The sequence below is a fragment of the Lygodium microphyllum genome, chromosome 3 (assembly GCF_053477565.2).
Source record: "Lygodium microphyllum isolate KBCC chromosome 3, Lygodium_microphyllum_v1.1.10, whole genome shotgun sequence".
In the NCBI taxonomy this organism is placed as follows: domain Eukaryota; kingdom Viridiplantae; phylum Streptophyta; class Polypodiopsida; order Schizaeales; family Lygodiaceae; genus Lygodium; species Lygodium microphyllum.
In genome coordinates this window covers 117492076-117505011 of record NC_141137.1, presented here as the reverse complement: position 1 = coordinate 117505011, position 12936 = coordinate 117492076, and the positions used below count along the sequence as shown (strand labels likewise).

General features: G+C 37.6%; 1 protein-coding gene across 1 annotated transcript; it reads right to left on the bottom strand.

Annotated features, from left to right (window-relative positions):
• Positions 1–8073: 8073 nt before the first annotated feature.
• On the bottom strand, positions 8074–11098 carry LOC148038801 (phenylcoumaran benzylic ether reductase IRL1-like). Its single transcript, XM_087674657.1, has 5 exons — positions 10739–11098; positions 9610–9744; positions 9127–9364; positions 8539–8742; positions 8074–8416 (listed from the first exon to the last, which is right to left on the bottom strand). The coding sequence occupies exons 1-5, from the start codon at positions 10928–10930 to the stop codon at positions 8253–8255; spliced, it is 933 nt and encodes a 310-aa protein (XP_087530783.1). The 5' UTR covers positions 10931–11098; the 3' UTR covers positions 8074–8252.
• Positions 11099–12936: the final 1838 nt, after the last annotated feature.

The following is a 12936-nucleotide window of genomic DNA, read 5'->3' as shown; positions in this document are numbered from 1 at the left end:
GAATCTTTGCTATCCAAAACTAGGTTGTAAATTGTCACTCTTACAGTACTTCCAACCATATCTTTTAGCCAACTCTATGGCACTAGAGGGATTTTGAGCCATTACAGTAGAAGCTGAAAGGCTTGGTTCCAGCCCATAAATATACTTACGCAACTTGGCATCATCACTAACCATCTCTACATGCATTTTCAAGTTCATGCACTAATTTGTATACTTTGGCACAATGAGATTACACTGATCAAGTTGGTAGCATATTCTTACCGACCATTCCTTTTCTACTGGGACATAAATACCTACAACATATGCATCTTAAAGTCATCCCAATCACAGGAATGCTGATTTTCCCTTTGTAAGTAATGCCACCACATATGGGCAAAGCCCTCTAAATGAAGAGAGGCAAAAAGGATCTTTGCCTCATCGGTGCATAGATAGATGTGAAAATAAGCCTCTAGCTTAGAGGTCCACTCTCCTAAATCAATTGTCGAGGATGGGGATTGTCCATTAAACTTGGTAAAAATGATTTGTCAAGTATCTCATTAGTGCCTTGGTGCCCATACATTCTATGTGGTCCATGCTACCCATGCATATGCTATCCATGAAAGTGATGCTGGCCAAATTGTCCATAAGGGCCTTGCTGCCCATTATTACCATGTGGGGCATGTTGCCCATACATCCCATGCTGCCCAAACTGAACATTAGGGCCTTGCTTAGCCTCAAGATTGGACGGATACTCCTTTGCTTGCATTGAGGGGGCTACCAATGGCAAGACAAGTGTGATCATTTGACCATGAGCCTAATCATTGTGGCCATCATCTCTCTATGTCTCTCAGCATGATGATTCTCATGTTGGCACAATGTGTGAGGAAGCATAGAGTAATGGTCCAATTTAGGGGGCATTTCTTGGCAGATCTCCTAATGGTCCTCTTTGTGAAAAATGCGGGATCTAGAGCATGGCAAAAACGGAAGCTATGGAGGATGAAGAAATAAGTGTAGACTCATGATGGAAAGGACATTGTTTGTTACACAAGTGAATTAGGTTCCAAGATTGAGACTTGGACTCATAAACACAATCTTGTGTATGTGGACAATGACATTGACACTTTACTGAAATGAAAAGAGTACTATCATTGCATTAAGAAAGGAAGCAAGTACAATGCTTTATAGGAAAGTAGGAAACTGCAGTAGGCACCATTGTGCATATGGGATAAGTTAGCCTGTATGTCCTTGACCCTGAGACTCCATACAAAGAGGATGTTTGAGTGTGATTGCTGATTCTCAACACCCCTCCTCAATCACAACTAGGAAAGGCACAAAGTGTGTAGAGGCTGTAATGAGAACCACCTGCAAAGTGTGGGCATACCACAGACATGGCAAAACACCAGAGGCTGTCACAAAAAAGGCTAAGTGTGGGTACATAAACATGGTGGACATCCAGAGGCTGTAACAGGGGCCTCACAAAGTGTACAGGGACTGTAATGCCAAGTTACATAAGGAGTTTACAAAGCTTATGGCAGGAAGCATTAGGGCAAGGAAAATACAAGGCTATTAAAACAGTCTATCAGAATTATGAGAGTACAAGGACTGATGAGTCTTGTCCTTCCGATCCTGGTGGTCTTCATCTTCATCTTCTTCTTCCTTTGCTCCATTTTCTTCTTCTTCTTTGACTGCGACTAGATAGGCCTTTTGGGATCTCTTTCTTGCGTGGCAGAACTTCTCGGTGTGTCCGGTTCTTTTGCAGAAGTCACAGAAGACCTGATCCTTCTTGCCTTTGTACCTGTTGCCAACATATAATGCATGCTCATCTCTAGAGGTACTTCGTTCTTCTTTAGTTTTTAGCTTCTTTTCTTCTTCTAACAGTGATGCCTGGATATCAACAAGTTCAGGATTTGGCATGTTGATTAAAGTTGTTGATACATTATTATATTCAGGAGGCAAGCTCTTAAGTAGAACACCGATGCAAACATCTTCATCCATTTTAATGTTGATTCCTGCAAGTTGGGTTAGGAGTCCTTCCATGTAATTAAGATGTGTGGCAAGTGATGTGCTGGACTTCATTTCAAGCCTGAAGAACTCAATCAGGAGACCATACTTTGATGATTTAGATTGTGCACCGAACAGGGTGTCAAGTCTTTTCCATGTATCCTGTGAGGTCTCACAGTTATCCACATGATGAATATAACTGTCGTCTAGCTCCAGTTTAATAATGGCCTGAGCTCTGTCATCATTCTTTTGCCAAGTAGTTGCAAGGTCCGCGTCCCGAGGTTTCTTCTCTTTGCCATTTGTGATGTCTCAGAAACCCTAATTCCACCATAGCCAAAAGCTTCAAAATCTTGACATTTTTCACTGTTTCTCTCACTGAAGTTATCAACAGTGATTTTAATCACTGAGCAATACTCTCTGAAGTTCATTAAAGTACTGTCATTCAGATCTGAAGGCATCAGCATCAAATCGAGAAGGGGAAGATCACTTGGAGTAAAAGACTTTTGCAGATTTGGTATTCATTGACACTCAGTTAGTGCTTTTTAGCACTTGTGTCTCTCAATCAATTCTTCTGTTGCTCAAATCTAATAAAGTCTGAAGTTGATTTGCTACTGTTCCCGTAAATCTAACATGGGCAAAGACTCTCCAAATGCTCGATTCAAAGGAGTCGGATTCCACACTTGGCAAACCCGCAGGAAGCTATGGAGGATGAAGAATTAAGTGTAGACTCATGATGGAAAGGACACTGTTTGTTACACAAGTGAATTAGGTTTCAAGATTGAGACTTGGACTCATAAACACAATCTTGTGTATGTGGACACTGACATTGACACTTTGCTGAAATGAAAAGAGTACTATCATTGCATTAAGAAAGGAAGCAAGTACAATGCTTTATAGGAAAGTAGGAAACTGCAGTAGGCACCATTGTGCATATGGGATAAGTTAGCCTGTATGTCCTTGACCCTGAGACTCCATACAAAGAGGCTGTTTGAGTGTGATTGCTGATTCTCAACACTCTTGAGCAGAGCTAGGGTCATTCATTGATGCTTGAGAATCCTTGATTTCACATTGAAAATCCTCATGGGCCTTTGCTTTGCCTCTTTGTCCTACCATATTGAATGCTATCCAAATAGACCCTTTAGCACAAAATCGAATATATCTTTAGCCATGGAGCTTTGATTCAGGAACTTTCTGATTAAAAATGGAGGGAGAGTGCCCTCTATGATTTATTCTTTTATGGGAAAAAAATTTACAATTGGCTATAAACAACAACTTTATGTGGCTATATAGAAGGGGGTTGTTCCACATGACCACTACACACAAAAGTGGATGTAACTCTCCAATGGGAGCTCCGATCAAGGAGCTTTCTAGCTCTACTTGAAGAGAACAAATCCCTCTTTGAAAGGAGCTATGGGCTTTTAGCTTAATCATCCAATTCCTTTTTGCTATAATAGGTTTTCTAGAGCAGCCCTAGAATGCCTACACCCTGTCTCATTGTCTATCTTGGTCCAAATCAACACTATTTGACCTTGTTATGATGAAAAACCTTAGACAATTGACTGTAGCATGTACATAACCTTCGGAGCATGCCGTATCATCCATACATAGCATGTGACTGCCTACAATGATTTGGCAAACTCAACAAGAGTCCCAAGTAGCATACATTCAATTCACTGCCAATACATGTGTGATATACATCCCATATATGTTTCCAATGTTTTTCCAATGGCCTTCGGGGTAGGAATGGGTTGTGCTTGCACCTGCAAACAAGTTCTTGGGTTTTGAAACTCAAGGGGTGTGCAAAGTTCCTCCTCGATCTAGGTTGTGCATCCCTTCAAGGTCATTAATGGGGTAAGGGAGGGTCACCCCCCCCCCCCCATTGTCTTACCATCTCGCTTGGCATCGGCCTTGATTACATCAACTAGAAGAGACATGGCAGGAGCATTCTAAGCTAATCAATTAACATGAAATGCATATTTTGGAAATAGACTTTCAGCTTTGATGAGATGTAGGGTATAATATAAAAAGTGGATGGGGAAGGGTGTTACCTTAGCAATTTAGTGACCCACTGATTGCTTACTTACCCCTTTTACAATTTCCTTTTTGGGTTTACTTCAAAATCACAGTCAACAAGATGTTATGGTTAGGAGTATGATGCTCGGCTGAAGAGAGGGATTAATTGAATCTCACAGATATGAATGCATTCCACAAATAATTGAGTAGATGGAAAATTAGGCCAATACATTCCTTGTTTCAATCAATGCCAAGAGGGAAATGATTCTCTAATCTCTCTCAAACAAGAGGATGGAGCTCAACAAATGGATAAAGAGAGAGGACAAGAACTATGAGACATACCTCAAATATTCTTGAAGAAGTGGTGGAAGGTTGCCCAAATCATAACCCATGCTTCTTCTCTAATTCAGCTCGTGGATGGAAGAAAGTCTTCAATCCTTTGAAATATTCAAGGAGAAGAGTCTTGAGCTACTGCCAATGGCTCCTAGGGCAAGAATTTGAAGGTTCTTCAAGAGAGCTTGAGCTATAGGGAAGGTGCCATGGTTGTCGTTGATGATGTCCATCTCAAGGTTTCAAGAGAGTGCCTAGATCAGAGATCTCAATCAAGGGGGGGTTAAACCTTGCATAGATGAGTGCCCAGAGCTAGGGATGAAGATAGAGATTAGTGCCAAGTGCTACAGCAGGAGAAGAATGGCTAGGAAACTCAAGGCAAAATGTGCTAAAATTTACATGCTATTCTAGGAGGCTTCAACTGGTTGGGGTGCAGCTCCTCATGGGTGCTCTACAAGCTGCCCACATAGTGTCAGGAAGGCAATAAGAGATGGCACTCAAGCTCGGGAAGAGAGAGAAGATCTAGAGATTCCTTGGCCTAGAGGTTCCATGGTTGCTTCAAGAAACTATGAGGAAGAATAGGGAAACTCACTTTTGGGAAAAGTAGTCACAGTTAAGCCATCCTCCAAGTCTTGAGTGTCCTCCTTGGATAAAAACGCCTCTAAAATTGAGTTATAGAGTAAAAACGAGTTGCCATCTTTGTCTACTTGCCTCCAAATTTGGTCAAAGCTCCCTTTAAAACTCCAAGAAAGGCCACCAACCTACCTGGGTACTCCCTATGTACCTGTGTATCTGAGTAACTAGGGTTCCTACTGAGACTGATAAATCTAAAGGAATGAGAGAGAGAAGAAGGATCAAGGACCGGTGCTCTAATACCAACTATAATGAAGTGAACCTAATAGGACCTAAGAGAGAGAAGAAAGAGTGCAGAAGAGAAAGAAAGAGAGTGATGAGGAGAGAGAAATACTAGATGAAGAGAGAGAAAGAGAGAAAGAAGAGGAAGGAAGCCATGGAAGATGTGAAGGTGAAGAGAGAGTTTCTTGATTAATGCATGATATTTGACCAAACCCTCTTACACCTTAAATACTATCAAGGTGACTGGTATTTTCCCCTTATTTTTTCATATATCCTGCTCTTTACAATACATAGGATTTCCATGATGATAATTGTTTTTCTACCATATCTACACATATTTACAAACATGTTTAGATTCATCCATTTGCATCACCCCATTGAATTTTCATAACAAAATTGGAGAATCGATATGTTTATCTTGACATTTAAGGGGTATATAATGATGCCAACTTAGATTCCATAACACATATATGGTGTCAAATAGGAAAAAAATCTAACTATGTTATGAGTATTGGAAAAGATCCAAATCAAAGTCTAAATACTTAATTTACTCAACATATATTCTCCTCAACCAAAAAGCTATTAAAAGTGTTGTGATTACTAATATAGAAGCTTGTATCTCAATTCTAAGAAAATAACAATTATTTAATCAATGAGTTGTATTTCCATTTTGACCTAGCATGAGTACCTAAATGACTCCAAATATTGAATAAGAAATTAACAAAATCATCCTAATTGATCTTCTAAGTCACCAAACCTAGCCATGGTTAGAATTATCTTTATTAATATTCAAAATCATCAATTTGGATTGAAGCTTTATCTACACCAAGGTCTTAATCAAAATCACAAATTGCTCAATATAGATTTGAAGACAAATTCATAATATTATCACCTCAAATAAAAATGGGGTAACTTATATTCTTCTAGAAAATACATACATAGCTTTAGATGAACTAAGATTCAAGAATATTGAGCCAATAGTAATCATTACAAGCTGACCATAGTAAACAAAGGTAACATCATGAAAAAATAAAGAATAATTTCAAAATTTTTAGTTCCAATTCCATGTCAATATGTCCCACATGTCCAATTTTAGTTTCATCAATGCAAAATCCATCTAATCTATTGGGAAATAATGATTATCATAAGCACACCAACACTACCTCTTTAATAACTCTCACACACATTTTCAAAGAGTTATCATATGATAACATGTATTTTAGAAGCCAAAGTGGAAAACTTGCAATAATGGCCATCAAAGTTATTAGATCCGTTTTAAAGCATAGAATACCATAAATGCATCATTAGCATCATAACAAGCATCGTAACAAAGAATGGATATCACCACACTTTAATTGCAAGATGTCTCCTTTATTAGGAATTTAATGCATCTTCAAAAGGAAATAACATGTTGCTTCTAAGAAAGGAAATGATTTTGTAAAGCATTTATGGATTTTAGATCTCTAAAGGAAGATCCCTTTATAATCTACAATACTTTGAATTGATGAAGTAATAGGATGCTCTAAACTAGAATATCATTCATAAGAAGATCAAGTAAAGACCTATGCATCAACAATCCAAATCACATCATATGAAGTTGCTTACTTACCACATCCTTAATCCTTAAAGCTAAAATTTCAAATCATTTGTTTATATAAGAATCTCATTTAGATTATAATCTTAAACCATGTTACAGTCAATTTCTAGTACCCTTTCTTTCACAACATTCTACTCTTAAGAAGCCCCGCCTAAAAAGGGAGAATTTTTAAGTAAAAATTATGAGCTAATTTTTAATCAAGCTAAAAGAACTCTAGAATAAATTCATAGCTTGGAATTCCTACTTGATTCAAGATGCCATGTATATTTAATGAGTGTGATCCTACCCTAGATAGACCTTGCACATCTTTTAAATGTCACAAAGAGTAACCTCCCTTCCTATTTTGTTGCATTTCATTAAGATAACATTTTTTGAATGTCACAAAGAGTAACCTCCCTTCCTATTTTGTTGCATTTCATTAAGACAACATTTTTTGAATGTCACAAAGAGTAACCTCCCTTCCTATTTTGTTGCATTTCATTAAGACAACATTTTTTGAATGTCACAAAGAGTAACCTCCCTTCCTATTTTGTTGCATTTCATTAAGGCAAGATGGATCACATCTCTAAGGAACACTTTTTGACCCTAAACAAACGTTTCATATTTTTGGATGTCTTTGGCTTTGTAACAAAAACATTCTTTGATATTCTTCTTCACATTTGATAACATGTTTCAAAAGTTAGATGTTACTATTTGTGGCTGTGGCCTTGGCCCATAGGAGAACCTCCTTTCAGATACTTCGTCACATTTTGCAAATTATTTTACTACAATCATATTAACTTGGTGATTTATTTTTAAGACCTACTATTTCAGAATTGTAGTATCTAAAATTAGATTTTGCAAATTATTTTACTACAATCATATTAACTTGGTGATTTATTTTTAAGACCTACTATTTCAGAATTGTAGTATCTACAACATTATATTATCAACATTGAAACTTTGAACATACTTCACCCCAATACGTAGATTCTTCATCATTGTGGATATGTTTACATAGCTTAGCTCTGATGTTTCTACTATTATATAGTCATGACTTAAAGGAACAATTTTATTCACATTAGTTTGAACAAAAATCCTTGCACCACAAAATCCTAAATTTTACTTCTTGTTCTTTAAAATTTTATCAATCGCATCAACATTTTATGCAAAGTGAACATGTTTCTATGTCAAACTAAAGTGCTCAAGTGATAAAGACATCACTCTATACAAAACACTGTGAAGCTTGATATTTAATGATATGATGGACCGAAATCACATACAATCTTAGACTTCACTTTGCTCATGGACAAATGTGAAATACAAAATCATATATGAGCTCACAACTTGCTTTATTCATGTATATTATTCTACCTTTGCACTATATCGACAAAGGTCAAACCATCTAGAAGTGTATAATTGTGAACAACTTGGAGATTGACATATCCTAAAAGACATTCAAACAAACTAGGGATTGGCATGTAGCAATCTATTTTCCTCACAAAAATTTGTTGAGATATTCATCTACACTTGTGTATTTCACATCAGGGTAAAGGCTGGTGGCCTCCACATCATGTGGACCCAACTCAAAATTGCACAGGTCACCTTTGATGAGAATATCATGAAGGATTGCTGAAAAAATATTTCCAGGGAAGGGAGTCTCTGAAACAATCCAATACAAAAAGTGAGACGTTATTTTCCAAAGGCAATTAGAGAAGTCAAATGTTGAGACCAAATTTAACAATCTTTCACAAAGCCAGCATTTAAAAACAAACATGTTTTACCTTGGATTTGTTTAACCATGTCTTCCTCTGAAACATGTTGTTTTTCAAGAGTCTTCCCAATCTTCTTTTCCCACAATGATACTAGCTCATTTTGTGTAAGAATATTTGTAGGTGGCTTGATATGCAAGGCTTTGTTGAGAGTCCTTGGATCATCCACTGCCTTGATAGTGAATGTACCAATATCTTCCTCACAGACAAGTACCGCTGTAATATTTAAGCACAAGTGAACCATCAATTATTTTACGAGAAGATAAGTAAATAAGAAAAAGTGCAAATACGATTGCACACAAAGTCTACAATTAAATATAGCTAAGAGATAAAGCTTAAAGCTATCATAAACCAAACATGAGGATGTAGAATGCACATGTTGGTCTTAAGGAAAGACGAAGGTAGACAAGTTAAAAGTAGGTATGAACAAAGCATCTAATAATTCAACTAGGTTTTACTTGGGAAGGAACATAATGTCTAATAAAGTAGTGTTGTACTAATTTTTATTGATTTTCCAAACAAAATCCTCCTCTATCAACATATTAAAGTACACATTCATTAATTGGAATGAGTTTCAAAGTATTGTAATCTACCACTTACTTTTGACATTTCCACTCCCATGGATGATCACTTTATCCCTTGGTGGAGATGTAAGGTGCGGTTGAAACAAGTTAGAGGCAAAATATCCTGCAAACGCATTGCTCATGATGTAGGTGTGAGGGATCTTTGCTTCCTCAATAGCACGACGAATTTGTACTTTGATACCGAACATGGTTTTGGCAGGTTCTAATGGTTGCGAACGATCAACATCACCACCAAACTCTGACGGGACAAATCGCTAAAGTAGAAGGACAAATATAAAATTTGTCATTAGGAGAATACTTTTTTGGATGTACCAAATGAGGTATGATAAGCAACACCAATAAAAACCTTGCATTTACTACAAAGATAAGTTAAGGTAGCTACAAAAATGTCCAATTCTCTTCCCAAAGCTTGAGATTTTCATGTGGAGCTCCGGAGAGTGCTTTCTTGGATGCATGTATTAGAATCATGCCTAAGGTAGCTATTAAATATTACCATTACCTTGATAGTCCCTGCTTCTTTAATTGCTGCTATTATCTTGGTTTGCTCAGGTACTTGAGGTCCTGAAACTGTGGAGATCACCACATCCACTTGTTTAAATGCTACCACAAGGCTTTCATGGTCTTCTAATGAACCCTGTCTCACAAATGACAAGCATTAAAAAATGAGAATTGTAAAGAAATTAAGAAGTATTCTAAATTACGTATGAGCAGGGATATCTACGGTAAAGAAGTAGTTCACAAAAACATATTACAATTGAATACTTCAAATAAGGCCACAATAGCTCTACAATATTAAGTTGGCTAAGGCAACTATAAAACCTAAGACATGGAAAATAACTTAGTAGTTGTGGTTTGTAGGCTGCATGATGAAAAGGTAGAGGATGGACACACTTTTTTTGAAAGGGCAAAAGCCATGGGAGTAAAGAATTGGGATCAACTCTCGTGAGCGGTAAAGGAATGCATGGTCATTTAAGTAGTTTCCTTTTACTGGATTTCAGATTGGTCAAACCGTAACGTATTTAATCCATATTGGTGATACTTTAATGTATTTCATATTGGTCATATGTGAATATGGGAAGTGAAGAGGCTTGAGGGACGATTGGTTAATGAATGTGCACATTATGGGTAGTGGCTAATTTCTCCCTGTCTAGTGCCAAGCAAATTGTAAAATTAATTAATTAATTTTATTTATATATATATATATATATATATATATATATATATATATATATATATAGAGAGAGAGAGAGAGAGAGAAAGGAAAACCAAGTTTTAGTGTTAAGCAAATTGTTAAATTTTAGATGGACACACTGACATTGATGTTCAAGAAAACCGAGGTTTAGTGTTAATCAAATTGTTAAGTTTTAGAGAGAGAGAGAGAGATGCGTTCAGTAAAGCCCGAGGTTTAGTGTCAAGCAAATTATTCAATTTAAAAAAGACCTTAAAGAGAAGTTTGTCTAGTTTTTAAAATTTAGGATCGTTTTGGCAGAATGTAATATTTGGAAAAAATAATTCGAAAAGTAAAAAGAAGGAACCCTGCAAATTGTGAAGGTTAAAATTTATTATCCGAGAGTGCCTAATACGAACGGACGAAGGAAGGTGGAATTCGTATACGAGAGAAAAGATACCTGGAGGATGGAGATGCCGGCGGCCTTGAGAGAGGCGATGAACTCCTGCTTCTTGGGGTCGGAGGAGGTGAGGGTGGAGGGGCGGATGAGGACGAAGGTGGGGTGGCGCTGGGAGGCGGACGCCAAGGCCACATGCTTGCCGATGTAGCCCGTGGCTCCGATCACCAGCACCTTGCTCTTGCTGCTCGACATTCTGACTCACCACGATTGGATACTGGCCTGCCTGCCTTTCACTTGCACAATCTCTTCACACCACTGCGAGACAGATCACTCCGATGCTTTGCAAGCCCCAAGCCCTTCTTCCCTGCAGTCTCCTTCTGCTTGCCTGTCCATGCTCTTTTATAGTCCCTCTTCTTCTTCTTCTTCTTCTTCATCGCTCTATTTTTGACGGCTTACTTGCCATATGTCTTTGACGGCTTACAAGTCTCTCTCTCTCTCTCTCTCTCTCTCTCTCTCTCTCTCTCTCAACTTTTTCCCCACTTTGAACACACACACACTCTCTCTCTCCCCCACTTTTCAAACTTTCTTATTTAAAAAACATGCTACGCCCCATTTTTCAAGCTTCCACCCAGCTTTCTCTCACTCGTCTGAATGTCTAGACGCCATAGCCCTCCTTCTCCTTACCCGGTTCAAAAGATCAAATAGTGCCATGTTTTTTACATGTTGTCACCCTTACCTTTGAAAATGGTGGGCCATATAACCTTTCCAACAAATACCTTTGACTAAGTTGGTATCAAAACGTGGAGAATGGCGAGGGTAAGACTCGCTCATGAGTCATGATTCATTACCACATTTCCAATAGAGGTTTCACAAGATCGCTCCAAAAATAGGCCACATTAAGAAAAATATGGGGCTTTCTTTGTGCCTTTTGTGAACTTTGGTGAAGTTTGAAATGTTTAGGGTCATGTGTGTCTTACTAGCTCAAGCTATATTTCGTGGGAGTCCTGCAAGTAAAGTAAATATGCCAAGAGCCACTAGCTCAAATGGTGTAATGAACCCAAGGTCACAAGTTTCATTCTCACGGGCAGTGCTATAGCACCTTATCTGATGTAGGATGTAAAAAGTCGATTTTGGTTCCACTTGGTTGGTCACCAAGATAGACATTGTAATGAGACCACTTGTAAAAAAAGCAGGATCAAGGGTTTGGGCACCCTTTAACCACAACTATCAATCCAAGCCCCAATATCTTACTACTATATTATTTTGGTTGTAGGTTCCAGAAGCCTCGACCATCCAAAGGGCTTCCCAAACCTACCCCCTTTCCAAACCTCCATTTTTTCTCTTTACCCTCCCTTTTTTAATTAAATCTTCTCCTCTCCCCCCTCTCAAGTGTAAGGCCTAAGCTCTCTCTCTCTCTCTCTATATATATATATATATATATATATATATATATATATATATATATATATATATATATATATATATATATATATATATAAGTTATATTTTTCTCCTCTTTTAATTAAATATTTTTAAAAAATATATATATTTTAAATAAATATTTTAAAAAATTAATTTAAAATTTTTACATACTTTTTCACACACTTTGAGAGAGATAAAATAAGAAAAAGAACATAGAGAGAGGGGGGGAGAGAAAGGGAGAGTAAAGATAAAATTTAAGAGAGAGAAGAATAAGATTAAAAAAGAGGAGAGAGAGAGAGAGAGAGAGAGAGAGAGAGAGAGAGAGAGAGAGAGAGAAGAAGAAGAAGAAGAAGAAGAAGAAGAAGAAGAAGAAGAAGAAGGAAGAGACTCGAGGGGAGGGAGAAAAGATAATGAGAGAGAGATTTAAAAAATTTAAAGAGAGAATGAAGAGAGAGAGAGAAGAGGAAGAAAAAAAGAGGAGAGAAAGAGAAGAAAAAGAGAGGAGAGAGGAGAAGAAGAAAAGAGGAGAGAGAGAGAGAGAGAACAGGGAGATGACATGAAATAAACTAAAATAGAAGGCAGATGCAGAAAGAGAGAGAAAAAATTTTAGACATAGGAAATTAGGGGGAGAGAGGGAGAGAGAAGAAAAAATTAAAAACAAAGGGGGACAAGAGGAGAGAGAAAGAGGAAAAATAGATTGTCAAGCGAAGTTGTCGTGCTACTTGTCAAGTGAAGTTGCCGTGTAGTAGCACGACAACTTCGCTTTTGCCACTTTGTGGCAATGAAGCTGCCACAAAAAGCGGCCTAGTGCTCTATGCACACAAAGCACACACAAA